Below are 27,291 nucleotides of genomic sequence, written 5' to 3' on the forward strand. Positions count from 1 at the left end.
GCTGCCGGCAGCGCCGAGAGACGCGGGCGGGCTGCGGCCGCCGCTCTTTATCTCCCCGGAGGGCGGAGGGCAGCCCCCCCGCCCGCCACGCCCGCGGGGCCGGGGCGCCCTCCGGGCCCCCCCGCGGCTGAGTCAGCAGCGCTGCCCCGACGGGCGGAGCCGGGTCGAGCCGAACCGGGTGGAGCGGAGCGGAGCAAAGCGGGGCTGCTCCCCCGCAGCCCGGCACCGCGCGGGGGGCAGCGCCGCTCTGGCCCGGGGCACGGACTCGCCCAAGGCCGCTCTAGAGCACGGCCGCCGGGCGGGAGGTGTCCTGGGCTGGGGCGATGCCTCTCGCCGCGCCGTTCCCTCCGTGTCACCGGCCGCCGGAGGGCTCGAGGTGTGCTCCTGCCGCCAGGAACAGTTTGTGATGGAGCGCCGGTGCGCAGGGGGGCTGCCCCAGCCCTGCCCGCTCGCCCGGGACACCGCAGGAGCCCCCGGGAGCGTCTGCGGGGCTGTAGCGGTGGGCTGCGGTGACAGCCAGCCCCGGAGACGCCTGTGGGTACAGGAACACCCCGTCCTGCCCTCGCCGCCCGGTCCCCGCCGTGTCTGCGCCCGTGTTTGTGCTCCCGAAGCCGCTCGGCGCCGGTGCAGCGGTGGCCTCGCACCTTGGGCTGTGTGCGCTCTTATCTGTTACCAGCCTGCTCTACCTTGCCTATCTCTACCTGTGCTGTCAGCAAAAGCCTCTCTGCTCAGAAAGCTTTAGACCTTAGTTCTTTTTCTCAATCATGTTTTGCCATCCTCTAATGAATTACTGAGTGTTCTACATTTTTTTTTTTTTTGGTCTGAAACAGCTTTCAAAAAACCTAAGAAAGCTGGGTGTTGCTGTGTCATCAGTAACTCTTGTTTTACTGCCAAATTCTGATTTTGACTCCAGCAGAGAGTCTGAGGTCCAGTGAACAGCCCCACGGGTCTTTGTTCTGGGCCTCCCTCATATTCACAGGGGTCAGAATTTGGCCATTCCCTTTCTAGCCAAAAGGAGTTGTAAGGATCTCTCTCCAATATGGGGTGGTAGAAGTAATTGTTACTTTACCATCCTCGTAGCTTCCACTTGTGAACTAATCACCTGTCTATACAGATTGTCTAGTTATTTTAATCTCTATGCAATTTCATAAGCAATTTCATTACTCTGCTTCCTGTAAAACACCATTTATGTCTGCTGTGATCTGTCTGAGGGTGTTTTCTGTAACAATATTTCTACCAAGGGTTGAGCATTCTGAACATTTACTTTCATTTTCACACTTTGAATTTTAATGATAAATACTGACCTTTTTTATTTCTCTCCTCCTGCAGAATCTTTTGTTTAAATGTTTCTCTACAAAGTAGTATACAATCTTAGATTATATTTCTATCAGACACAGAATTGAGATTTTCTCCTTTCGCAACCCATGGAAATCTTGGCAAGGTCTGTTGTTAAAACTTACTTTGTGGGTTTGTGGTCAGCAACATATTTTGTTTTCTGAATGTACTATCCAAACTAGTAAACTTGATGCTTGCCACATCCTTTTCATCTTAGGTTCACCAGTTGATAGAAGATCTTTATGAACATCCTGGGCTCTTTATTCCACAGGTTAAACAGCATTTCTGCATTGCATTGTGCAGACTAATTACATTCATTTGTTGTTACACCCTTCCACTTCAAAGTTCCAAATTCAGCAATATATATGTATTTTTGGCTCAAAAAGCACAAGTACATCTTGTATTATTTGTTGCACGAGCTGAATAAATGCTGCTTGCATGTAGCCATGCTTAGCAAATGCAGACCTGGAGTGGACAAAATGTATCAACTCTTATCTGGCTCAATCCTGCAAGGCATTAGGCAATTTGGCTCACAATTAGCAAAATCATTAAACATAGGTCTGCTTTTAAAACATCTGAGTCATCCTAAGGACTTCAACAGTTAAAAATCTTAGCTTTTAATGGTGAGGGGTATTCTGCTGGTCAAGATTTTTTTTCTGTAAAAACCCATGATAAGGCTCACATGAGTGAAAACATACATATAAAAAGTTTTGATGAATGAGGAAATTAGTTACTTTTGAAACCAAAACTGCTCCCCTGTCATACTTGGATTCTTTAGTAAATATATATTTATGTGCCAAGCTTGGTTTTTGAGGAAAAAGGGTGGTTGTGGATGGTACTCTTTCTGCAAATGAGAAATTGCTTTGATGTTTTGTGTTTAATTTAGTTTCCCCAAATATAAATGAGAATGAAACTGGACCTGGAATTATAATCAGCACTGCATAGGCACTCTCACAGTCACTTTCCTGAAGTCGCCCCAAGAGGATGATTGTAGCAGTGAGTGCTTCATTTCTGCACTTGCCTGGCTGGAGATACCTTCTGGTAAAGCTGTCTGGATTTAGAAAGCCTGTGAGAACTCTGCACGTTTTTCAAATGTAATGAGTTTATCTTCATTTCTCATTACAAAACAAGCCAAACATACTATGTGATTTTAAAAGAAAAAAAAAAACTGGGAAAATGCCTCTAAACTATTTTTGAAAATCATATGTGAAAATATTTTTATATATATATTTTACAATGAAAAGAGCTCAATGCCATAAAAGAAAAAAAATTGTCTGAAAACTGTCACCTATGTAATAACAATACAGTAAAGGACCTTTAAAGCACTCTAGAAGTATTTTTGGTTGTGTTACTGCAGAGTTCTTGGTATATTGCCAGTTTCATTATTTTGTTTAGAAAGTCCCTTTTCTATTGTTTAAGTAGGCATTTCACATCTGATCCCTGGAGAGAAAGTTTTCGGGGAAATGTGTTCATAAATAATGGAAATTACCAGAGATTGTTGTACAAACCAGAAATAGGTTCATCTGGTTCATTTAAAACCATGGGAAATTTAACACTGAAGAATCCATGCCAGTTTTTCTCCTGCAGAAGCTTGGAGAAGGTTCAGGACCGAAATCTGAGCATCACCAGGGGCTTAGGGAATGGCTGCCCAATGAAGTGAAATCACTTCAAAGTGAAGCAGAACACAAGTGACTGAAGCACCACCAGTCCAGCTTCATCTGATCTTGAAACTGGTTACTTCTGTAAATGCATGTTTCTGTTTAATAAAATTCTTTCTGATCACAACTTAATTCTTGGCATATCTGATGAGGCATTTAAAGCCTCATTTTTATCAGGTCCCTAGTTCAAGGTATCTCTGCAGAGAGATGTGGACCTGATCTTTGAGACAAATAGATCTTGAGTGTCTTGCAGACTGAGACTTTGGGAGATGTTCAAGGTCTGCATGGTGGGGGGAAATGTCACAATTTTTTTGGTATCTTCTCAAAGCAGTGAGCGCGTAGAACGTGTTATGAGAAAGAAGGAAGAGGCTATCTCCTGTCACTGTTCTCTTGTCTTCGCTTTTTCCTGGTAACAGACTGAAAATCCAGGTTGAAGAAGCTGCATTCAGCTCAGGCTGGGTTCAGTCTTGCTGGACCAAAACAGAGCTTCTGGAACGGGGCAAGAAGTCAGCAAGTTGCTGGCAAGCTGCTCGAGCCCAGCAGCTTCTGGGAGCACAGGCAGTCATCCTAGGTGAATCGTGCCCCAGGCAGCAGCATATTTAACAAAAGGGGGTTTGGGTTGTGCCAAGGCCCACACAGCTCAGACCAGCCCCTTATCACAACTACTTTACCTCAGGATTTTCCTCCCATTGCTGCAAATTATTGCAGCCAAGTGGACAAACTCATCCTGGCATGTAAAAGCATGTAAAGAGGAGAACGCTCCTGGGCCAGATGGTTTCACTTTGCCTCCTGCCTGGACACCTCTTCTGTGCCACTGGAAGGCAGACTGGCCACCAGACAGGGGCAGCCACATGTCCCTGCAGCCCCAGGCTCTCTCACTCACTGCTGGCTGTGCACAGGAGGCCTGGGCTGCTGCACATGCTGATAATATCCAGCAATATCCACCAGCAAGGTCTAGGTCCTACTGCCCACCCACATCAAACAGTACTTGTTGAGGGACTCAGAGCTGGGTTAGAAACATGCTGATAACAGGGGAATCCACTAAAGTGATTTTATCCCCCATCTCAGTTAAGTCTAAGAAGAGAGATTTTAAGCAGGACAGGCTTAAAGAAATAGATATTGTACCCCAGAAATAATTGTGTTTTCACTTGTGATCAGTTTTTGGACCTATCTCAGCATCACATTGCAGAGATCCAACACTGGGTGCTCATTCAATCTGCTTCAGATTCAGCCTTTTGCAGGGACCTCTGGCAATAGTTACACTGGCTTAGGATATAGCTCAAAATATTTGCATCTGACCATTCTGACAATTCTGCTTTGAAATATACATTCAACAAAAAAACCCCAAAACACGCAACCCAACCCCCCCCCCCCCCAAAAAAAAAATCCACTTCAACTTTAAGTCTTTTAGTACTACTAGAAAAATTTGGGTCCATATTTCAATACTACACAAGTTGGGGGAAATAATTCAGTTTGTCAGCTGTCACATACATATTTTTTCTTTCAGTAAAAAGTCAGATTAATAGATTTAAAAATAACAAGTATGTTAAACTGGTGAGTCCATTTCTCAGATTCAGAAATTACTCAGGGAAGCAGTGTTTCTTAGGAGGAGATGACACCATTACCTCAGCCTTCTGGGGAACACAATACAAGTTGGTGCCTTGCACATTTTGGTGGGGATAAACAAGGTATTTGCCTGGCTGTGTTGGCCAAGTAATGTAATTGTTTTTCTTTCCAAGGTGTGGAAAGCAAGTGTGTGGTGATGCTTCTTTTGATGCAGTTCATAAATGTATGTGTATAAGTGTACTGGGAGTAACTGGGAATGAAAATTAAAATATCACTGCAGACAAGCTCCATGTGAATACATTTCTGTATTCTAAAGATAACACAACTAAGCTGTGCTTGCTTTCAAAAAGTTGTAACTTTCACAGATATTCTGATTCTAGAAGAAATACAAGCTCATTCTATAAGTTATGAAGACCCATCTAAAATGGATTGATGTTATTTGTACCTTAAGTGAGCAGCTGAAGATTGGCTAATTCATAGCTTGCAAGGTGCTTCATAGACTTTTGGGGAGGAGAAAAAAAATTAGATCCTATTTTCATTCTATCAACTTTTACCCTTCTGAGTTTATTCCTATGAATGCACTCAAATGTCTTATACCAATGTAGTATTCACTTGTTTTACTTCTACACAGCTTTGACAACTTGGAAGATTGTGTAACCTATTTCTGGGGTGACAGCTGTGGTATTTAGAAAACTCTCCCAACCAAAATACACTTTCTTTTTTGTCTTCCCAATTTATAATCAATCTCACAAGATGACTTAGATGGCCAGTCACCCCAAAGTAGTATTGCCCAATGTTGTTTGCTCTGAACACTCAGGGGGAAGAGCAAATATTTTGAGCAGCAGCAAATGCAATTGTCATTTATTTTTAGCATTATCACCAGGGTCAAGTAAGTTCAAAGGTTAAAATGCTTCCAGCGTGAAACAGGATCACTCCAGATGGGTACGGAAGAGTTTTGAGTCAGTTGCACACTGCAGTCAGCCTTGGAGAACATTTTAATCAAACTGACAAATCTACTTCACAGGGTTGAAAAATCTGTCATGGGCCTTAAGCAACACACCAATACTGATTTGTTAAATCTGTGCTAGGAGTGCTGCACATTCACATGTTTGTTAAATGCAAGCAAAACCCATCAGAACGAGATTTCCAAGGAAAACATTCCCTTTCTTATCTCTACCTGTGGAGGGTGCCCATTAGCTCTGCATTGCTCTGTACAAGAGCTAATCATAGAAGCGTGATAGAAGGAGCACTGTCTTATCGCAGGCAGGAGTTAACATTTATTATTGCCATATCCAAAGTCCAGGTTCCGTCCTGCACACTGCAAACTCAGCAGAGCAGAGCAGAGCGTGTGTGTGCCAGCTGGCCTCTGACCTCCTGCGTGCTGGGCTGGCTTCAGTGCACGTCTCTGTCTCTCCTCCTTCCCAAGAACTGCGAGGATCAGGATGTTGCTGGCCTTTCTTTGATCTAACAAAGAGGAAATACAGCAACTCCCTGAGCGGGTGTCTGAACAATCCCCTGTTTTGCAGCACTGCCCAGCCATCAAATGCATCTGATCCTCCACCAGAAGTTCCTTAGTGCATGCAGAGCAATGGGTCTGGATTATATTTTGGTTTGAGGCTTGCTGCTTCTGTTTCTGATCTCAAGGCTGTACATGATAATGGTTGTCTCACCACCTTATTAGTTTAATAAAAGCAATTACCTCTACCTGCAAACCTGTTTGTAGATGCCCTTAAACCACCATTGCCCTGGTGTCACTGCTGCCCAGGTGCCTCACACACCTTACTTGTGAGCACTAGGCGGTCGCCAGGTCAGCAACGTTTTCAGGCAGCCCAGCATCCTTACACATTTACAGACATTCATCCTGCTGCTAGACACCCACAACGAGCCCCTTAGCTCAGCTCAGTCTATTTCAACTCAACAATCACTACCCCTCCAGCCAAATTTTGTGTTGCTGCTTCTTATCACAAGCACTGTGTGAAGTCACCACCAGTACCTTTGCTTCTGGCCGTTTACTGCAGAGCTATTTCCACATCTTCCAATTTTTCAGCTTGCTCCTGGAAGATTGCCAAAGGGCAAGCTAAATAGTAAGACGACTGATGTTACTTTCTCAAGGATGGTGAAGCTGCAACCAGAAAAGTGTTACTACAGTAAAAAAAAATAAGTATCCAAATAAAGACACACAAAATAGAGTTGTCAGTCACTTGTATTACTTGGCATTATTTGTAAGCCTGGCTAAGAGCAGACCCTCTTTGAGATAAGCACTGCATACAAAGTGATGCTTTCCTAATGCTAGAGCTATGAGAAAGGAGAACAGCATTGTAACAATTAATTGCCACAGGGGAAACTAATCCAAATGAGGACAGGGATATAGAACTTGCTATTCCCAACCCATCCTTTAGACCCAACTCCACTACTTTAGCAGCCAGAAATTCTGACTACAATTCTGTTTTGACAGAAAACATGCTGGCAAAGCACATTGTGCTCACAGTGCATCAGCTGCCAGCAAACAAGAGCCATGTGGGAGCATTTGCTGGTGTGAGCTCTGTTCTGATAAACATTGGCAGAATCCTTCAAGGATAACCAGCTTCACAAAATACAGTTGCCAAGATGGAGCTGTAGAAGACATAGAATTTAGGGCTAGAGAAGAGGTAAAATCATTTCTTATGGTGAACATCTGCTCTTACACCTGTCTTGCAAAGTTAAGTTTATTTAAGACAATCTCAAGTAACAGAGGATACAATAGTAGGTTAAAAAAGCCCCCAAATGCTTATTTTACTTACCCAGAAGAACAAGGATAAACAAGAATAAACTGCCTTTTTTTCCCCCCTGTATTTATCTTAACACATTTTGAAGGACAAAAATCAGCTCTAAGAGCATTTCTCATTAATAGTAAAGGGGGAAGTAAAAATTTTTGAAAGCATATGAAGTAATCTCTAAATCTACTACTCACCACATATAACTAACTACAAAACTGTATTTACCTAGACAGATACATAATGATAGTTTCCATCCCTATGCAGTTCTATAAACCAATTGCCTATCTGAAGAGCGCTTGAAGTCATCACCTATTCAGATCCTAACCAGTACAGCAGGAATTATAATGTTTTATTCCTGTATAATGTTGTGATTTCATTCTCAGATGCTCTACCCTGGAATAGTTCAATGTCACATTTTTGAGCAAAATCTTCCCTTTCTGTCATCAGCAGCTCCAAGAGACTACACTAGGCAGACTAAAACAATTAGCCTACTGTGTGAGAAATGGATTTGTAAAGGATTTTTAAACACCTCTCAGTTACCCTATCTCCATAGAGCTGGGATTTTCCAATACTACTGGAGACAGTCACAACTGTGTTTTGTAATTTAACTTTTGCCTATGATCATTGTAAGTCTTGCTCTTCAAGCAGCCTTGCCAGTGTTCAGTCTTTATGTGACTCACCCCTCACTGCAGCCAATTGCATGGCTGCATCAAGTTGATTCTCTTGCTTTTACAGCATCAAGAGAATCAACTCCACTGCCTGTGGAACCTTTCCTTTCCCAGGAAAGGCTTTGTGCTCAGTATTTGCCTTTCCTCTAGAAGGCCAACATTGCTGTTGGGAAATAACACGTCCCAGAAATGTGTTATGAAAGATGATTTGGCAGTTAATGACTAAGTCTCTGAAAGCTCCGGGTAACAAGTATCAAGCACCTTGTTCTCAGCACACAGAACATTAGAGAGACTACCTTCCAGAAAAGCTTTGTGGCGCTCCAGTTTCTGCGGGTTGCCACTCGCCTGCCTGGGAAGGAGTGGTTCGGGGAGGAGTCGGCAGTGCCCAAACGCAGGTGACCGACCCCCTCTAGTGGCACAAGGACAGGGCAGGCGGCTCTGCTCGGCAGCGGCAACACGGCAGCTGCGGGATGAGCTCACAGGAACACTCAGGGATGACAAGCACAACAGCTAAAGTACCAAATGCACTTTAATGAGTTCCAGATTTTGCTCCCAGAAGGAATTTATACCGTGTCAGTACATTAGGCAGGTACATAATTTCTCCTTGACTACAGGCATGAGGAGAACCGGCTATGACATATTAAGTACCTAAGGTTACTCTTAGAAACCAGTTTTCCACATTATTAGAAATAAGGCAGGTTTCAGGCGTGCATGTAGCTGATTTATTCAGTCCTCAGATGCCGTATTTGCCCTTTAGTTCTTCCACTTTTGCTATGTAAGTTTTCATTGCATCTTCTTTGGACATTCCTGAAGGACAGAACACAGGGAACAGTCAGATACCTTTCACAGGTCACAGTTCCTCACTACAGCCTGTCCCACCAGAGAAAAGGAGCCAGGAAGGTCAAGTGGCTGTGAATCTACTGCCAAAGTTCTAAATAAATGTGCTCCCCATCAGTCATAGAAAAACAGTATGTCCAAGCAAAGTTGTTTTTGCACAGACCAGCAACTAAGCAGAGTATCAGTTCTATTAATGTCATTGACAATTATTACAGAAAAGCTATTCCTTAAAACACAAGAAAAAAGACCCATAGTCACAGATTAGACTACTAGTTTGGCTCCTCATTTAGAGCTGGGAGCTCAGTTGTTTCCTCCAAAGCTTCCCTAACTGGAAGATGCTCAACAGCTGGAGGGAAAGCTCATTCTTTGGGGTACCAGGCTGGGATCACGAAAACAAATTTAGATTTCTGCTGCTGTTATTGTTCTTCTTTATTTAACATCTTAGGCCAGCTGGGCATTTTGCACCCTCATTTCCTTTCACACAGGCCATATTTTCAGGATTACTTCTGAATTGCAGAGGTAATTAAAGTTTATTATCATGGCATTCTGAACTCCTAGAACTCTTGTCTTAAAAGGCAACACTATTCTGTTTGTTGCTGAACTATATGCGTCTTTCTGACTAGTTTGCCAGTGGCAATTTTATTACTTTCTTTAATCAGATACTTACCTTTCAGTGCACTCCAGGCATCCCACTTTGCTTTGCCTTTAAAGTCCAGCATACCAGGGCGGTCTGAGAGAGACAGGATAAGCAGCAGGATTAGTTTGTGTAATTCAGCTGTAGGTAATACCCACTTGAAGGCTTAGCTAGCTCTTAAGGGTGACTAAATACAAGGCTCATTTCTGCAGCTGTTACTTGCTAACCTGTAGCCAGCAGATCACCTCGGGGGAATATGTTACAGCACGGATGGTGACAACAGAAACAGACTCTTTCAAATTCCCTTGAGACAGCAGCATTTGAGCCAAAGAGCACCAACTACTGTGATCTGGTTTAGCTGCACTTTCTGAAGAGCCTGCTGTCACATAAGCACTATCCATTTAAAGAAGAAAGGCTGTAAAGTAAAGCAGAAATACCCTGAGGTCCATTACAGGCAGAGACACGAAAACAGACAGTTGTTTGTAGTAACATACAACTCAGTATCACCAAGTTAGTGCTGTGTTTCTAACTTATAGTTCTGCATCTGCATTTGGAAACCCTGGAAATCTGACTCACTTCACTACAGGCTGTAGTGTGGCCAAGTAGAAGGTGAATGACATATATATGGTTAATCTTTGTTTAAAGTCCCCTTTGTGGTTTTACTTCCTCTCTCTCACTCCTTAAAGATAATTCTTAGAACTCACAAATGGAAGTGGGCAGTATCCACAGAACACCCCTGTGCAGCTCCCATGGCACAGTGACCTGCAGCTCCAGTTGGCAGGACTCCCTTCTCTCCAGCACAAACTCCACCAGTCACCCTCCCACAGGCTGCTTCTCTGGCCAACTTATGTTGGCTGCTGCTTCACAGGAGTGCAGACACTTGCAGGAATGGTGGCATATTCACAGCTCTGGAGCACTGTTTCACGATGTCAAGCACTAATAATGCTGATGTCCAGCCACACCAAAAAGATCACACCTTAAACCCAAAGTCACATCTTTTCTCCCACACGCTGCCAGCTTTGGAAAAAGGAGATTAAATTACCATTTCCTGTACACTTCACTGCCAGCTTTTACATCAATGGACACTCAATATAACTTTGCCAGCTACTGGGTTAGGAGGCCAGGACTCCAAAGAATGACCTTTTCTAATTCTAGCTACTCCAGAGTTACACAAGGTCGACAGAGACACGCTTCACTTAAATGTTATTCCAAAGGCTGAGCTGCCATGGACAGCACTGTAGTAAGAGAAGTAGCCAGAAACATTTTGCATTGCGTACTTGCAGACGTATTTTTGGTACAGTCTTTCTGAAGTATACTTAATTGCAACGCCTATAAAAGTTTTCTCCTATTCTCTTTGTTTTGCAGTACTATTTTTAGCAGCGAATCCAGTCTAAATAAACTGCATGTGTCATCCCCTCCCAGTGTTGCGATTCCACCCTTGCTTTTTGCAGCTTGCCTTGCTGTTCAAGTGTGTGTAACCCAGAAGTGTTTGCATTAAAGCAGCACCCCTCGGCCTAAGCAGCCACTTACTGACAGGTGTCCAAAACCCCCAATCCCAATAAAACATCCTCAGGCCCTCACTGTACGGCACAGACAGCGGCAGGCGGGTTAATCTAAAAACCACGAATTGCACAAATCCTTATCGGGTCAGCCTATGCCCTCCCGCACACAAATCCGTGCCAAGTCGGCACTGAGTCACTTTGGCTGAGCCGCGGGGCTGAGGGAAGCGCAATGGGGGAGAGGCTTTGCCACGGGAAGCGTTTCCAGCGCCGCCGGCAGCCGGGGCGGTACCCACCCGTGTTCACATCGCCCACCGTGCCCTGCTTGTAGTGGCTGTAGATTTCCAGCATCTCCTGGTCCGTGGGCTGCGACTTCAGCTGCTTCACCTCCTCGGCAGCCTTCTGGAACGCGGCCTGAGGGGAAGGCGGCAGCGGGTAAGTGAGGGGAAGGTACCCGGAACCCCCCGGAGCCCCCCGCTCCCCCCGGCTCCCCGCAGCCCCTCACACCTCGGTCATTGCGACGAACGCAGGACAATCCCAACCCACCGCTTCTGCCTGCCCACCCCCGCCGCGCGCCGGCCTCACCCCTCGCCAGACCGGCCGCCGGCCAATCACAGCGCCGCGGGCCCGGCGGGGTCCAATCGGCGCGGGCCGAGGGCGGGCGCAGGCCGGGCAAGGAGCCAATACGGAGGCGGTGCGGGTGCCTCCCATTCATCAGGGCGCGAGGAGACTACGGCGTCGCGGGGCGGGGCGGTGCGGGGGCGGGACAGAGCACTCGCAGCCAATCCCGCGTGTCGGAGGTGCCGCCGAGAGGACGCGACTGGTGGAGCGGGCGGGAGGGGACGGGACCCGGAAGTGCCGGCGGAGAGCGGTAACGGGCCCAGCCGGGTGGGGCGAGGGCGGGAGTTGTGCTGGGCTGGGCGGTGGGCCCGGTGCTGCTGCGGGTCTCGGGAGGTTTCTGTCTCCCAGAGGAATAGGCCACCAGCGCCTCCCACCTGCCTTCCTGTCCCCGCGGAGACGCGGAGTAGCACATGGTCATAGCCCTAGGTGCGGTCGGTTTGAGTAGTAAATGTGGAAATTGACGATTTCTGATTGAGCTTCCGATTCTGTGTTCCCACAGTGACTTCCTATGGTGCTTAGGAACAAGTGAGTTGAACGCTGTGCCCTTTACTGCACCCCCAAGTCACCAGCCCATGTGGAATAGCACCAAGAAAACATCCATCTTTGTCGTTTAGTATAAATCGAGTTATTTTCAGCTGCAAGGTATACCTTTTAATTAAATGGCATGTGTAGCTTGTGTGGTGTGTGATACACGCAGCTCATTTAAAATGGAATTGGAACTCACGGTGTGTAAAAGCAAGATGCAGATAGTACTTGATGAAAATACTGGTTGTTTGCATTGCCAGGCTAGGCTGGGACAAATACAGCCAAGGTTGGGATGCACCTGCACGATGGTGAGGCACTTAAATAGCCCCACAGCAAAAAAAGGGGGGAAAAAAAAGACACGAAAAAAGAACATCAGAAAGAATGTAAGGGGATGAATAGGTGAAAGGTTCCCTCTCGGGACTGGAGGGGGTGGCTGAGATGCCTGCTCAGGGATGGGAGGTGCAAAGGTCGTGCTGATGTTGGAGCAGGTGGCTGCAGTCCTTGCTGCACCAGCTATGGCACTTCAGCACATGGCCAGGAAGCTGACGGATGCCCAGCGCCAAAACCAGCAAAGTTTGTCAAGGTAGAAAAAATCTTATTTTCCTGTGGAGAGAAAAAAAAGAAAACCCAACAGAACAATCCATGGGCTTGTTTGAAGAGGATTTTGGGTTGACAAGGCCACTCTGTTTTAGGCTCTGCTCTCTAGTATAAGCCCACAGAGCTATTCTAGAGACTGACTATTATAAATTAAATCCCTTAATTATGCAGTAGTGCACCAGGAAAATTATTTGCCTGTGTATGTGGGGGTGGTTTTTCACTTTCCTTGGGGAGGTGATATTAAGCATTTTGTAACAGCTTAGGCATTTTTCAGAGTATTACACTCTCTACAACATAAGTATGTTAAAGAAGTCTTTGGGTTTGTTTATATTAGAACATTCTTCTAGAGCCCAGGGTTAGTTGCCCAGCAGGTAAAGTATTCAGTCACTTAAAACCCACACAACACACTTGCATTTATCCATAGCACTTTTGCAAGTTTAGTAGGGAGTCTGGTGTGGCATTACACAGCACAGATACTGGAGTGTGTGGTGTGCAGTGTCAATAATGCCCTGTTTGTGTTGAGACCCTGTTACTGCTCCAGTAGGAATCATAGAAGTGAAATCCTCAAAGGCACAATGCTGTTGGATTTTTCACCACGTTTTATTCTTTGCATGAAGCCCACCTACACCTTGTTTTCCAGCTGTGCTCATGAGCAGAGGAAAGGCAATAATTCCTTCCTTTAATGTTTCCCAGGTTATTCAGAATTGATTCTCATGTCAGCAGGCAGCTCAACTGTCACAGTTCGTCTTGTCCGCTCTTTTGAGCACCGCAATTTCAGACCTGTGGTGTACCATGGAGTTCCCCTGGATCAGACAGTGAAGGAGTTCATGGCTTTTGTGCAGAAGGGTAAGATGGGGTGGTCTCATTCCTTCATTTCAGCCCCAAGTGTTGCTGTCCCTGCACAAGAAAGTGGAGGGGAGCAAATGAATGGGAATTCTGTGGCTTTGGTAGAGGTGCCAAATTTGTGTTTACATCCCCTGTGTGCTTTCTTTCCTTAGATGAAAGGTGTGGAGTTAACGAGAGCTTCCATGGTTGGTGTACCATGCTTGAATTTGGATGGACTGCTCCCCCTGTCCTAATCCCCACATTTAGCCTAAAAGAAGCAAACAAGGGCATTGCTGCATTTGGCTCAGGCCCTCAGGCTCCTTGAGTGGTGCTGTCAGGCAAATACTCATAAATTAATAAGAATAAATTAATAGAATTTAGAAAGTCTTTGATCCTAACTACACAAGTATATGGAATGTGGGAACGCAAGTCTGTTTGCTATTTGTAAGAAGAGAGAATCTTGACAATTTGTTTTTGACACTGTGTGGTCCCACTGTGCATGTTTGTTCCTGAGTTTCTGTCTCCATCTTGTGCTTTATGGTGCAGATTTATTAATCTGTGGGCTTTCTCTTTTAGAAGCCTAGTTGAAAGTGACAGTGAATCTAAAAGTTAAGTACTGCAGACCTGCCCACACAGTGACTTACGGGTAACTAGGGTGTTACCCTTAATCCTGCAGGTGTATTTCCACACACCTCAGTGGAGGCATTCAAAGGGTACAAAATAACATAATTTGTGTTTGTTTGTTTTTTTTTTTTTGGTTTTTTTTTTGTTTTGTTTTTTTTGCATTAAGTCAGTTTAAACAAGTCTTGAGTTGTTATAGATGATAACATTTGAGCAACTCCTAGGACATTGCTCTGGGACTAATGGGTGTCTTGTGTTTGGCAATTTCCATACTTCTAGACAGTGATACACAGCAAGATCTTAGGATGCTTTTGGAAAACTGCAAGCACTTTCAGAACATATGGCACAGCTGCTGTTATGAACAAGAAAATACAAAACAATGCTACAAAACTTGCTTTTGATGTGTGCAGTATTGCAACTTGCTGTTATTTGAGACAAAGCCAGCATTTTGAATGAGACCTTTTAGAACCTCATTCCACAGGGGTCCTAAAGCCCTGTTCCTTCCTTTACTGTTATCTGTTTTGAAGAGGCAGTTTAAGATAAGTTTGGTTAAACTACTGAAGAAATCATGGCTTCAGCCACCTTGCTGCTGGGAACCCCTCAGGTGGCTGGGCCTTCTGATCCTGGTTAAGACACAGGGAGCACTGGCACCAGGGAAGGTGTCAATGTTCTTGCAGTTACATATGGGCTGTGTACTGCAAGCAGCTAAAGAGTTAATTTTCTACAGTTTGGCTTCCTTTTGTGGCTGGTTCTCATGGCATGTTTACAGATGGATTCAGTTCTGAGTGACAGTTGTCAGTTGGTTGTACAAGGTAAAGAGAGATGCTGGGCAAGCCATTAAAAGGACGTTCCTGACAGATTTCTGAAGGATCAGACTCTCTTGATCATATCCCAATTGCACTGACTCACTGTCCTCATGGGGTGTTTTGTTCAGAGGGACTTCATGCTCAAATGAAGTTATTCACATATGGAGTCACTATAGAATCTGGGCCAAAGGCTGTGTTAGCATTTGATGCTCAAACAAGTTTCCTATGCTGCAGATTTATTTTGATGTAAAGTCTGCCCAGGGGATACATACATGACACAATAATGAAAAACGAAGTATTGGAAGTAATTTAAAAAGAGAACTTTGTTTTAACTTTGTGCTTTTATATTAATAGATGTGTCTTCAAGAACAGGACTTCCTCCTCCTTTTAAAAATTACAAGTATGGTAGGTGTTTTTATTTTTCTTGTTTTAATTATAGTCAAATGACCACATAATATTTTACACCAGCATTTACACAAGATAAAAAGATAACTGCTTTACAATGCTAATGTTGGTGCCGGTGCCTGCCTACATTTGCAACTCTATCCAGCTGTTGTAGCTGGAATTATGCCACTGGGATCTTGTCTGCAGAATTTGACCATTATTTTGAAGATCTGTTTTAATCTTTGAATTAGGCTGTATGTTTTCCATTATTTACTACTGAGAATGGATGGGTTTTGGTATTAATTTCTTATTACTTTTATAAGTGCCTTTTAACTCTGTCTTTACCCTAATGAGCAGTCTGTCATCTCGAAACACTTTGGAATTGTAGTTCTATGTGTGCTTATGTACTTGTGTACTTCAGTATGTATTTTCTTATGGTGAAGCAGAAGCTGAAGGCAAGAAGTAGAAAATGCTTAATACTTATATACTTAAACAGATTACACAGTATAAGTGATACAGGGGAACTTTGCTCCAAGTAGATAAGAAAGCTCTTAAATACAAGCTGATGGTATGAAATAGCATGATGTGAAATTTAAGATGACATTAATTCTCTAATGTAAAGCTTTATGTGTATTTCCTTTTTGTGTAAATTGGCATGAACATGTCCAGTTAATATCTTTGGGACAGAGAAAACTTTAAATAGACTAAGTTACTTCCTTTCTTGGAGTTTGTAAACTTGGGTATCAGTTACATGTCTTTTCCTAAACTTGGCAATTCTCAAAGTTCCCTTGGGGTTTTCCTGCAAGTGATCCTCTGTCTCCCATGTTCTTGGAGTTGACAAACTCCTTCCTCTATAGTGATTCAAAGAACTGAGCAAGAAATCTACTTAATACCTGTGAAGTGTAATAAACTCTATTTACCTATTAAAAAAAAAGCAAAGGAGTTAATTTTGTGCTATTGCTGATAGTGAAAGAGAGAGTGCAAATTGGAGCCAGAAAAAGAATTAGGGATTAAGATTGACAATACATCAGTGGCCGGGATTTGAATGTTTTTATTATTTTTAATGTGTTCCTTAAGGTCTTAACATCTGTAAGTGCAAGTTTGAATTTGGAGGTGCCCTTCACCCCGTCTGTGGCTTTGGTGGTTTGAGGGGCTCCTGTCCAGAACTGCTGCTCTCAGTTGTATTCCTGGTGCTGCCTATCCCAGCTGCTAGTTCTTTCATCACTTGGAGATCAGTTTAGCTTTGCCCAAGACACATCTCGTGGCTGAGGGCCTGACTGCTGTGCAGGACTGAGCCTAACTTTAAAACCTGTTCCACCAGTTACTGGGTCTTCACTCTTACTGTGATGGTGCTAACTGCAGGAAAATTTTCACACAGGAAAATCAAAGCCACGTTCCTCACCTTCCCCTCAGGCTGTGAATCATCCAGGTTCATGTTTTTGGCATCTCTGCTGTCTCTACAGTGCTCTGCTGTCTTGCTTGTGTTTTTGTGAGGAAAGGGCAGTGAGACTTCTGCATGAATAGTGCCAGTAAGAGCCAGACTTTTTCTCCTGTTTTGTTTGGCAGTGCCAGAAATCTTGGATCTGGTTGTCTCTCACCTTGTCTGTTTCAGCTTCCTTTTCTGCAGAATTCAGCACCACTTGGTTTTAACATCATATATAATGCCATTGAATTTTTGCTCCTGTATTAGTGCTGCAATTCGCATCTCAAAGCTTCTGACTTCCATTTTCTCTTCATTTCTTTGTATGGATTATTCTTGTTCTTTGTCTAGAACTCCTCTGAGTCAGTCTTATCTTAGTACCTTGCCATTGCCATCTTTTCACTGATGTTGGCAGTCTGGGTGCCAGCTTGTTTCATAAGCTGCTACTCAGTTTTACTTCTTTCATCCATGAATGTGGAGCAGTATGGCAGATAGCTCATAAAAATCACTTAGAAAGTGGTTTTCTTGTGAAAGTGGTAAGCTCATCTATTGCCATGATAGATCTATTATCAGAAAAGGTAGGATAAAAAATTGGCAGTATGATTGAGTGGGACAAAATGGAGATGAAATAGCAAAGGCCAGTCAGAGGACTGACATTATGAGAAGAGACTATAGTTTCATCTCTGTAAAAGAGTTAATGAAGCCATTTAATAGCTCAGGTGAACCCATGGTGAAGTGCTGGGTGCCAATGGTGGAGTTCTGAGCAAATAAAACTGAGACAATAATTTAGGGCATGACTGGACAAAGACTAGAGAGAAGGGAATGTATCAAGTATACAGAGGAGCTTAAAACTAACAGGGCACAGGCTGGTTTTATTATAATGTAGCAGAAAGGTTTCATGATTGCAGTGTATTTTTTCTCTGATTGCTTGATCTTTATGTAATGTTTCTATGTAAGATGGATCCTGGTAATTGCAATTTAGTGTCTGTCTTGCTTCTAACACCACAGATATTACAACATGCCAAGGCTGCCTTCTCAGTGGCCTCTGCAGTGAGAATACACAGTACTTTTTACCTAAGTAATGTTTTAAATAGTGTTCAAAATGGGCCAGAATGGTATAGAAGCAAACTTCTGAGTGGGAATGTGATCTCTGTTATTCTGAACATCTGAATACTTGCTCCTGGTAATTTGAAAGTTGGTTTAGCCAACAGTTTGCTGCATCCTTCTCTTACCAGACTATTTCAACATGCAATGTTCACTCAATGCACAAAACTAAACTAGAACAGAAAATGAACAGACAAGCAGAACTGTTTTTTTCTTCTTTGCTGGGAAGGGATTGATGTGTTCCCCCACATCGTTCAAACACAGAGTCTTCAGAGTTAAAAAATATATATATATATGTGTATATATATATATATATATATATATATATATTTTAGCGTTGCATGGCTTTAAGCTGTTCCCTCTGGATCTTTGCACTCATCCAGTTGCTTTAGTGACTGTGTTATTTTCCCTGTTTTTTCCTTCTGTTAGCAAAGCCCTTCCCATGTTGCCAGAAGAAAGTGGTACTTAAAAAAAAATTCTATAAGCACTTCTGCACAAAGGTAAAATAAAAATTATTGAAGAGGTTGTAGCATTAAAGAGAAGAGGCTGTAGATGTTCATCTAAAATGAACTTGCTTAACGAAATTTCTACCGTGGATGGTGGGTGTTGTATTCATGAGAAGGAAAATTTCAAGGGAGGATCTGAAGTGATCAGATTACTGTGTTTTAATCACTTGCTGCCTATCAACTCAGCTGTAACAGTTGACAGTGCATAAATGCTGTTGGTCCTGCCCCAACTGCATGTGTAAAACCTATTAAGTTAAAACACCCTAAGTGGCATTTAAATTGATGTGTTTTGACTGGCAATTGAGATGGTCATTAGTTGGTTATTGTAATTCAGCCAGCAGACAGAAGCCCAATAGGATGTGGTACCTTAATGTTGCATTGACTGCTTTAAGACTGTGGCTGCAGTACTGTGAGAATAAGATGCTTTCTCCACTTTCAGGTTGAATACACAAAATTGTTAATAACAAAAGATTTTGAAGCTTCCCCCTTTGTTTGTTTGTCTTTTCCCAAGTACAGCTTTCAGTGTTCTCTGCTTATTAAACCTCATTTTAGGAAAACACTGTTTTTTCTTTCAGATACAATGAAGATTATTCACCAAGCACACAAATCTAAGGTAAGATTATTAGCTGTGTTCTTCCCCTTTTGCATGCTTTGATGCAGACATATCTCTGCACTGTCAAGTAAGACTGGAACAGAGGAAATCACTAAATTCTTCTTATCTTTGTATTCTGGTTCTCTGATTTGTAGACTGGTGAGCTTGTAGTGAGTTTGGAAGATGATGACAAACTGATTTTGAAGGAAGACAGCACACTGAAAGCAGCTGGAGTAGGTAGGAGTACATTTGTATTGACTGAAGATGCTGTTCCTTGTGGTAGCATTAAATTGATAACTGGCTGATTATGTTTGGACAGGCTGCCGAAAAGTAAATGCTATTTCTGATGCTCTTTACACAACTTGATAATTATTCAGGGAAGCATTATTCAAATCACTGGTCTGAGGGCAGCAGGTATCTGCATTCCAAATGTTCAGAATGCAAATTATGAATTTTGGAGGGTATGCTTATAATTCTGCTGAGAGTAATTTTAAATGATTGACAGATAGGTTATTAGTACCGTGTCTGCTTAGTCTTATCAGTAACATTTAAACTGATGTTTTGGTTAGAAATGTAAGTAGTGGAACCAGCATGGAATAATGAAATAAGATTAGATTTGTTTAATGTGCAGCATACAGTGCCTGATAGTCAGATTGCTCAGGAAAGCTCGAGCAGTATCATTTAGAGAATGTGCTGAACATAGCAAAGAGTTGAAACTTGACCTGATTTCTCACATTTTGACAGGAGACTACATACAGGGCATGTCTTTTGGTAATAATGTAAAGAAATGTCTGTCATAATAAAATTGATGGTCCCTGGATGTCCTTTGGGCTTCTCATAAATGTGGCTGAATGACTTTGTGGCAGCAGGGCACTTAAGGGATGTGGTTGCATTCCACCTTGGTATGGACATTTGCTCATTTGAATCTGATTTGCCTGGCTGGAAAGCTTTAACTGCCTGAGCTCTAAGTGCAGGGGCTTCACAGAGGAGGCTCCCTCCTGCTCCTGGTGCTCACTGATTGCTCCCCAGCTACTGAATGGGATTTCATTCTCATAGGTTACTTGGCTCTCCTGTTTCCTGCGATTTATTTTCTGGTTTTAAGTGAGCTTGGGATGTCTCTTCAGTGTTTTTCTCTGGTGTGAGCTACAACTGGTCCCAATATACCTTCCCTAAACGTCTTTGAGTGTTCCTGTAATATGAATCATAGTTTTTACTACACCAAGTCTTTTTGTCTGCAGGGGGTGGGGGAGGAAGGGAGAATTACTGGCACCCAAGCCTTGCAGATCTGTAATTTAGTTAGCAGAAGATTCTCTTAACCATGATCTTTATCTGTGTAAGGCATAAGAGGCAGTGCAGTTCAGGAGAGGGACGGATGACAGTGCCAATGTTGAATTAGAAATAACACAGCTGTCTTCTTTCAAAAAGTTATGGATAAGTATTTGTGTATAGTATCTGTCTTTGAAACTGGGTTTGTAGCTACAGCAGTGAAACAGTTGGATGTGATCTCAAAAAAGGTGTCATAACATCAGACTAAATGTTACAGTGAAAGGAAATAGGAATGCAGCAGCCTGTTCTGTGTCTGTACAAAGGGAGGGGTGGTTCATTTAGGGCAGAAAATGATTTAAAGCTGCTTTTTTCCCCCTAAAAAACAGCAGTTATTAGTCATTAGTATCTTTATGATCTAAGAGGAAAACCCATTCTTTGGAAGATGCAATGTGCCATTATGTAATTTTGAATTTGGATATGTTCCAGTATATCTTGATGTGAAAATTAGCTATGTTAGGAATGGGGTCTTTTTAGTAAAATCTTGAAGATTTTACTTTTCTCCTTCAACAAGAAGTAGAAAAGAGTAAGCCAAGGAAGTGATATCATGTACCACTGGTTCTCATTTTGTACAAAACTATGATTTTGTACATTTTCTTTAAATCAGTAAGAAAATTTGAAATCTCCTATTAAGATAAGAAATTTTTCCAACTTCTAGTCTCGACAAGACTTACTAGAATGAAACAACCAGAATCACTGTTAGAAAATCTGGTAAATTCTGATACATGCAGAACATTTTCCCTAAGCTGCAGTTGATTGCCCTTGGCACTTTACTGGGTTGGGCTAGAGAGTTATAAATTATGAGGACATTAGATAAGTATCCTCAGGAAAGCCTCTGTAGTAGTGATTATTATTACAGTTATTATCCGGTCAGCAAAGTTAATGCTTGCTTTTTTTTTTAAGTAGACTGTATATTAATAAAGTGTTCAGTATTCATTACAAATAGTCTTGTCTGTTTTCTAGTTGAGATTCTAAAATCCCTTCTACTCTTTTTTTTTTTTCCTTTTTTTTTTTTACAAGACAGGCAGACTTCATTAACTTGGGGTATAATTTAAAAAAACGAATGTGGAATTTATTGGCTCAGCACCTTAAAGAATTCCATGTTTAATAATTGTGAAGGCATTCCATCAGATTTGTCTCTGTTCTGAATTAGTAATGTTGCTGACTTATTGTTTTAGAAGAGGAAGTCCTTGACCTACTGGGTTGAAGGAATTGTGACTGTTCTGAACCTTTGTGGGTCCTTTAGCTCTGCCATATCCCCTGTGAATAATTAGAGGTATTTGAAGGTATTGCTGGTGAAGCCAATTTGTGTCTTTCACTTTGCATATTGTCGAAGCCTCATGAATTAATCATCAGCAGAGCAAAAAATTAACTTCTTCAGACACATATTTTGATGGGTCATGAGGGAGAATGTAAAGTGATCTGTAAAATATTCTACTGATCCTCTAAGTATTAAATTATTATACCTACAGGCTAATTTAATGAAAAAAAAAAAGAAGTTTCCTTCTCCTTTTCCTAACAGAAAAATGCACAAAAAAGAGTGTATCATGCTTCATTGCTTTCCTAGCATTTGAAGGTGTTAGAAATGCAACCACTTAATTTGCTGAATGCTTATACAAACAATTCTGAAGACTGTGTTAAACAAATCTTGAGGGGTCTTATGTACATATTTGCTTCTATACATTCATGTTCTTGGTGGCTTTGGTTTCTTGTGTTGTTTTTTAATGAGGTTAAATGACATTTTTAATACTGGCAACCTTTTTCAAAAATACGAGGAATTAAAAAAAAGTGTGTGGTGATTTATAATTGTCTTTGACCATGAAGTTGCTAATTGTCTTCTAAGATTCTAAATAGCTGGCTGTCAGTGGTTCATTTACTGGTGTGCTAAATATTTAATTTTTTATTCGTTCTAGCAAATGAGACGGAATTAGCATTCTTCTGTGAGGAAGATTACAGAAACTACAGAGCTAATCCTGTTTCGGCCTGGTGAAGATCCCAAGAGATTGTTTTGTTTTCCCATACCTGTTGTAAATTTTCCTTATTCTGCTTAATGAGATTTTTCTTAAAGATCAATAAATCCTAGCGGATTTCTTTGCAAACAGTGCAATTCCCTTCCTGTAGAAATTAGTTTCTGTCAATATGCTAAGGCTGAGAGAAGAAAAACTGGGGGACATAAATTACTTTTTTCTTCCTCCCTTTTTGCTGTGCTTGGCTCTTGAGCCTCAGGCAGTGCCATCCCTGACCCATGACACACGTTCTTGGTGTGATCCAACAACAGACAGTAACTGTGTATGGAAGTTATAGAATGCACAGGATGATCCCATCACAGTACTAATTTATAATGAAAATGAAGTGAAACCTCTTTCAAAGGAAATGAAATGTTTTATGACCAAATCACTGGGTATTTTAAAGAACTTGAGAAGAGAATCTCTGTGTTTCAAGTCACAGCTTTACTTCTCTCATTTTGTGTTTGGTCTCTTTTGTTTAAGTAGTGCAGACTGGCCAGTGTTTCATGCTTTTCAGTGGTGAAAGCTTTCCATTATCCTCTCTTCCAGCCCTCTTTAGCATGCTGAAAGGGACAAGTGTCTGTTGGGAGGCTTTTGTGTCCAAGGACCAGCTCGCCTGTTTCTAGCTTTACTTCATGAAGACACCTTCACACAGGGGTAGCAAGGGTTCCCAAGTAGGAATTGAGCATTTTTCCAAGAGGAGTGAAGGTTCATGGTTTTAGTTTTAAGAATAAAACCTGACTGATTGCATTTTTTGTGAGGAGAAGGCCCAGTCTGTGAGCCACATGTCTTCAAGACTGGAATTGATTCCTTTGTGCTTTCCATGAGCCAGATACTCTGTTGCTATGTGTTTGTTCTTGGTAATGCTGGGCTTTCCTACTACATGAACCAAATTAAGAATAATAGAAAATAATCATCCATCCAATAAAGTACCTTTAGTTAGACATCACTTATGAAATGCTTTTTAGGGGTTACCAACATGGGATACTGTGTCTTTAAGCCTCCCTTCACTGAAACAGGAATGATGCTGGCTCTCTGCCTTAGCAGGCTTTTTTTGGGCACAGGCTCTACTAAATTGAATGAGACCTCGTGCAATTGCTTTAGACCTACACATCTACACTGAGCTCTGGGTGAGAGCTGACTGCTATATCCATGAGACTTTCTGGAGGAGTAACCCTGCCATTTCCTAGAGCTTTGATAATTGTTTTTATTGTTTTTATTGGCATGTGTGGTTTCCAAAGTATCTAAGTAAAATTTCCCTTTATTTTAGATGTAGGGCCAAAGAGCCCGCTGTGTATTGCTCCCACCTCATTTTCCTCATCCTTCCTGACAACTCTCTGATTTAGGCTGTTTTACTCACCAACACCTTTGCTTCAGAGTTTTATTCTCTAGTGAAAGAGCTGTACCACTTTCTCAACTGTGATTAAATTATTGTATCTTTATCTTGTGAGAAGTCCTGTGTCACTGAAGTCAGCTCTGTTCTCCTGGGATGTAGATGCTGTTATGCATACCCTGATAAATTTATGAGGAGAATTGCCTTCTCTTTCTGTCCAGGCAGCCTCTCTCTGTTGCTGGTACCTGCTCCCCAAATGTGGGTCCATGTTCAGTTGCCTTCTTGAACAGTCTGTCATGTTTGCAGATTTGTGTGGTTAATACAAGTTTGTGCTCATCTTATCTGGCACTCCAGACTATCTCATCTTTGTTCAGCTAAGTTTACAAGAATGAAGGTAACTTTGTAAGAACAGATAGTGTACCAGGGACATCAGTATCTCAGGCTGGCCTGCCAAGGCATCTAAATGGTGTCTGTCAGCACATGCAGGCTCTCAGACTGAGCAAGCACTGCCATTCTTTTCCTCCTGTTCTGGGAATTTGAATTTGGTTTCCAGCCCTTTCAGAGAGATTTGGATTAGTTTTGTGATCCCTTTTCTCTGAAGCATTTGTGTTTGAAAGAGCCCCCACATTTTAACAATATCCTTTCTGGGCTTGGTACAGTTCCAAACTTGCAGTGTCACATCGAGTGTGGTACAGTGGAAGAACAATTCTACAGCATCAGTGAGAAAGACTGTAAATGTTCTACTGCAAATATTCAAGAATGATGTGACTGGCACTCCAGATTAACTTCTCTTTCCAAGAGAAGAGTTAAACTAGTGCTTTGTGAGCCCAGTTTGCTCTGGCAATGGCACTTCACTGGCTTCTTTCTCCAGCAGCACAGTAGAGCCTTTTGTAATGCTCTCAATGGCCATACTTGTAAACTGGTTTCTTCCTGAAATGTTTTTCTACTGTGTATTTTTTTTATTTGTTTTACATGTTGCCCTTTTCATTTTTTTTTTTAATGGGACTTTCAGTAATGCTTCTTTCAAAAAACCACAGATAATAACTGAAAACTTGTTAGGAAAGATGCTGTTCCAACATTTTTCTGGTGGATATAGCACAGCCTTGTATCAAAGTAGGTTTGATTCCAGGATTGAGTACTGAATGAAATCTCTGAACACTGGCTAATAAATTAGTGAAGACTGAGATGTCTTTGCCCATGATGTTTTGACATCCACTTTCTGTTGAAGGAAATCACAGAGCTAGTACTGTGGTTTGCAATCCTGGCAGAAATAATGAACTGCATTGGTTTACAGCTGCTTTTAATCAAAGGTGTGGTGGGGTAAGTCATACTGCTTTACCAGTGGTCTTAGGCATTGTGGGGTTAATAAGGATTCATGTTACAGTGGGATGTTCTTGGAACCATTCACCTTTTTATTTTTAACTAAAGAGCAATTTTATCCTGGATTATAACACTGGAGTAGGGAAAGGCAGTCAAACTGGAACCCTGGGGTAGTGTGTCAGGCTTAGCTGTTTCTTGAAGAAAAAAGTCACTTAAGAGGGACTGGAGTTTTAATTAGGAGGTATGAAAGCTTTGCTACTGAAGAAGAAGAGAGGAAATTTGGGAAGGAATTATCATAAATAGGAAGAAGAGGTAACAGTGTAACTGAATAAACAGCAAACTCTGCATGTGCAACACTCTTGGTGCAGAGATACCAGAGCAGTGCTGCTTTCTATAGAACTAAAGGTATAAAAATGGTGCTTTTTCACAATTTTGGAATTGAATTAATTAACTGCTCCAATCGGCATCTTGTTTTTTCTCGCTTTGTCACTTTATTACTTTCTGCATCCAACAGTTTTAATTATCTTTCTGCCCAGAGGTAGTTATATTGCCTTTTGAAGAAGCAAGAGTTAAGAAAAATCTTGCTGACATGGACAGCTGAGTTGACCAGTGGCACAAAGGAGAACTCAAAGATCTGATAAGCACCACTTTCACAGTTAACTGCTGTATCTGATGTAAACATTGTGACTTAAAGGTGATCACAAATACATTGTAAGCTGTGGTGTTTCTCTTTCACTCCCTGGCAGTATTTAACATCCCCTGACAGATCGCTTATTTAAAAATGAGCCTGCAAGTAGCAGTCCAAGAGTTCCCACAGCTATGAAGGGACATCCATGGACCCTGTCCTTGGAAGCTAATAGCTACAGAAATCCTGAATGTCCAAAGGTCAAGAAGCTAAAATCAGAACACAGGATTCTCATTCTTGGTCTCCTGTGACTGATAGGATCCCAGATACAGAGCAGGAATGACTGGAGGCATTGCAAATGCCTAAGGCAAACACACACTTTTTTTTTAATTGAAGAGTTTGGACTGAGCTTAGGCTTCCTGGTTGGCACCTGATCACCCTTCCATTGCTTCCTTTCCATAGAACTACTTGGCACAGATTTGTGAGTGATTAATGAGTCAAGAAACACCCAGCAGACAACTTTTGTTGCTTTTCATTTTATCAGGATATTGACTTTTCTCTACTCCCCATTTCCTATTGAGTCAGAGAAACAGACGTTTCCCCAACCACTTCCCTTTGCTTCTTGCTGCCACTTCTGCTGATTTGCAGTGGTTTAATGGTGAGGTTTGCACCTCATCTGATATGCAATAGCAGCATTTCCTGTGGCAGTGAATGTACATTTAAAAAAAATTTCTTCATGAAAAAATATGCTTTAAAATGGAGACTTTCTACGCTGTAGCTAATAGTGCACAACAAAGGCTCTTTTCTTGCTTTGCAGGAGGACTTGCACAGGACAGCACTATCCACCAGTCAGTAGAAACAAGAATTTTTTCTTCATAATGCTTTGAATCTTGCAATGAAAGAGTTACATCAGAAAAAGGGAAAAAAAAAGGCAGTGAAAAGCCAAGACCTATTGCCATGAACTCTTTGCCTGCAGTGAAAGCCACCAGATGTCAGCACAGCCTGTTCTTTGCTTCTCCAGAACCTCTGTAAGCCAAGAGATGTGTCATGTTTATAGAAAGTGCTTATCTGTGGACTGGTTTAGCCTGTGAAGTCTGTACTAGAGTTCTGGTGATGAAAGCCGAGTGTTTCCTTGCAGAAAGTATTTCTTTTTATATTAAAATCAAAAAGCGGCAAATTGAACTGGTTTCAGTGCTTAAATTCCTCTTGTTAGAGAGCATCCTTTGTGGAGCCAGTTCCCAGCGTATCTAAATCTTTGCATGCTATGGGGAGGCGTTTGCAGAACATTCATTTGAAGAATTGTCTGGAAAAGATCAGTGTTAATTTGCTGAGGTTTTGTAAAGTAGATTTTAAGTATGCCTATTTCTTTTAAACACAAAGAAAACCATCTGGAACAGACACACACGCAAAGCAGAGCAAAACATCTTCAGCAACACAGCTTAAACACACAACAAATGTATCCTCCATGCTTCTGACCCTAAGCTCCCACTATTTCCTCCTTGCAGTGCATGGGCTAAGGAGAATCTGGTACTGCATCCTCTGGGCCATGCTTCCTGAGCTGGGATGAGCTGAGGTGGGATATGAGTTTTGGAGCCCAAACCCAAGCACTGTGCACAGCTTTATGCTGTCAGTGATTAGAGCATGCATAGATGCTGCCTGGTTAAAAGGCTAAATTTGAATTTTTGCACAGGGATGTGGTGCGACAGCTCTCTGCTCAGATTCCTGTCACC

General features: G+C 42.2%; 2 protein-coding genes across 2 annotated transcripts; one reads left to right on the forward strand and one right to left on the reverse strand.

The window, feature by feature from the left end:
• Window positions 1-8,589: 8,589 nt before the first annotated feature.
• Window positions 8,590-11,489, reverse strand: DBI (diazepam binding inhibitor, acyl-CoA binding protein). The gene is made up of 4 exons (XM_062498426.1): window positions 11,461-11,489; window positions 11,250-11,367; window positions 9,488-9,550; window positions 8,590-8,790 (listed from the first exon to the last, which is right to left on the reverse strand). Exons 1-4 carry the CDS (start codon window positions 11,467-11,469, stop codon window positions 8,717-8,719), a joined length of 264 nt encoding a protein of 87 aa, XP_062354410.1. The 5' UTR covers window positions 11,470-11,489; the 3' UTR covers window positions 8,590-8,716.
• Window positions 11,490-12,078: 589 nt separating this feature from the next.
• C9H2orf76 (chromosome 9 C2orf76 homolog) lies at window positions 12,079-22,578 on the forward strand. The gene is made up of 6 exons (XM_062498484.1): window positions 12,079-12,216; window positions 13,390-13,542; window positions 15,303-15,353; window positions 18,938-18,975; window positions 19,110-19,191; window positions 22,191-22,578. The coding sequence occupies exons 2-6, from the start codon at window positions 13,410-13,412 to the stop codon at window positions 22,265-22,267; spliced, it is 381 nt and encodes a 126-aa protein (XP_062354468.1). The 5' UTR covers window positions 12,079-12,216; window positions 13,390-13,409; the 3' UTR covers window positions 22,268-22,578.
• Window positions 22,579-27,291: the final 4,713 nt, after the last annotated feature.

This window comes from Cinclus cinclus, chromosome 9 (genome assembly GCF_963662255.1).
Source record: "Cinclus cinclus chromosome 9, bCinCin1.1, whole genome shotgun sequence".
Taxonomy (NCBI): Eukaryota; Metazoa; Chordata; class Aves; order Passeriformes; family Cinclidae; genus Cinclus; species Cinclus cinclus.

Coding starts and splice junctions, on each gene's coding strand:
- DBI (XM_062498426.1), bottom strand. Junction 9,551..11,249: donor GGTGGGCGATGTGAACACGG/GTGGGTACCGCC, acceptor TGTCTCTCTCAG/ACCGCCCTGGTATGCTGGAC. Junction 8,791..9,487: donor TGCCTGGAGTGCACTGAAAG/GTAAGTATCTGA, acceptor TCTGTCCTTCAG/GAATGTCCAAAGAAGATGCA.
- C9H2orf76 (XM_062498484.1), top strand. CDS start 13,410: ATGTCAGCAGGCAGCTCAACTGTCACAGTTCGTCTTGTCCGCTCTTTT. Junction 15,354..18,937: donor TTTTAAAAATTACAAGTATG/GTAGGTGTTTTT, acceptor TTTTTCTTTCAG/ATACAATGAAGATTATTCAC. Junction 19,192..22,190: donor ACTGAAAGCAGCTGGAGTAG/GTAGGAGTACAT, acceptor TATTCGTTCTAG/CAAATGAGACGGAATTAGCA.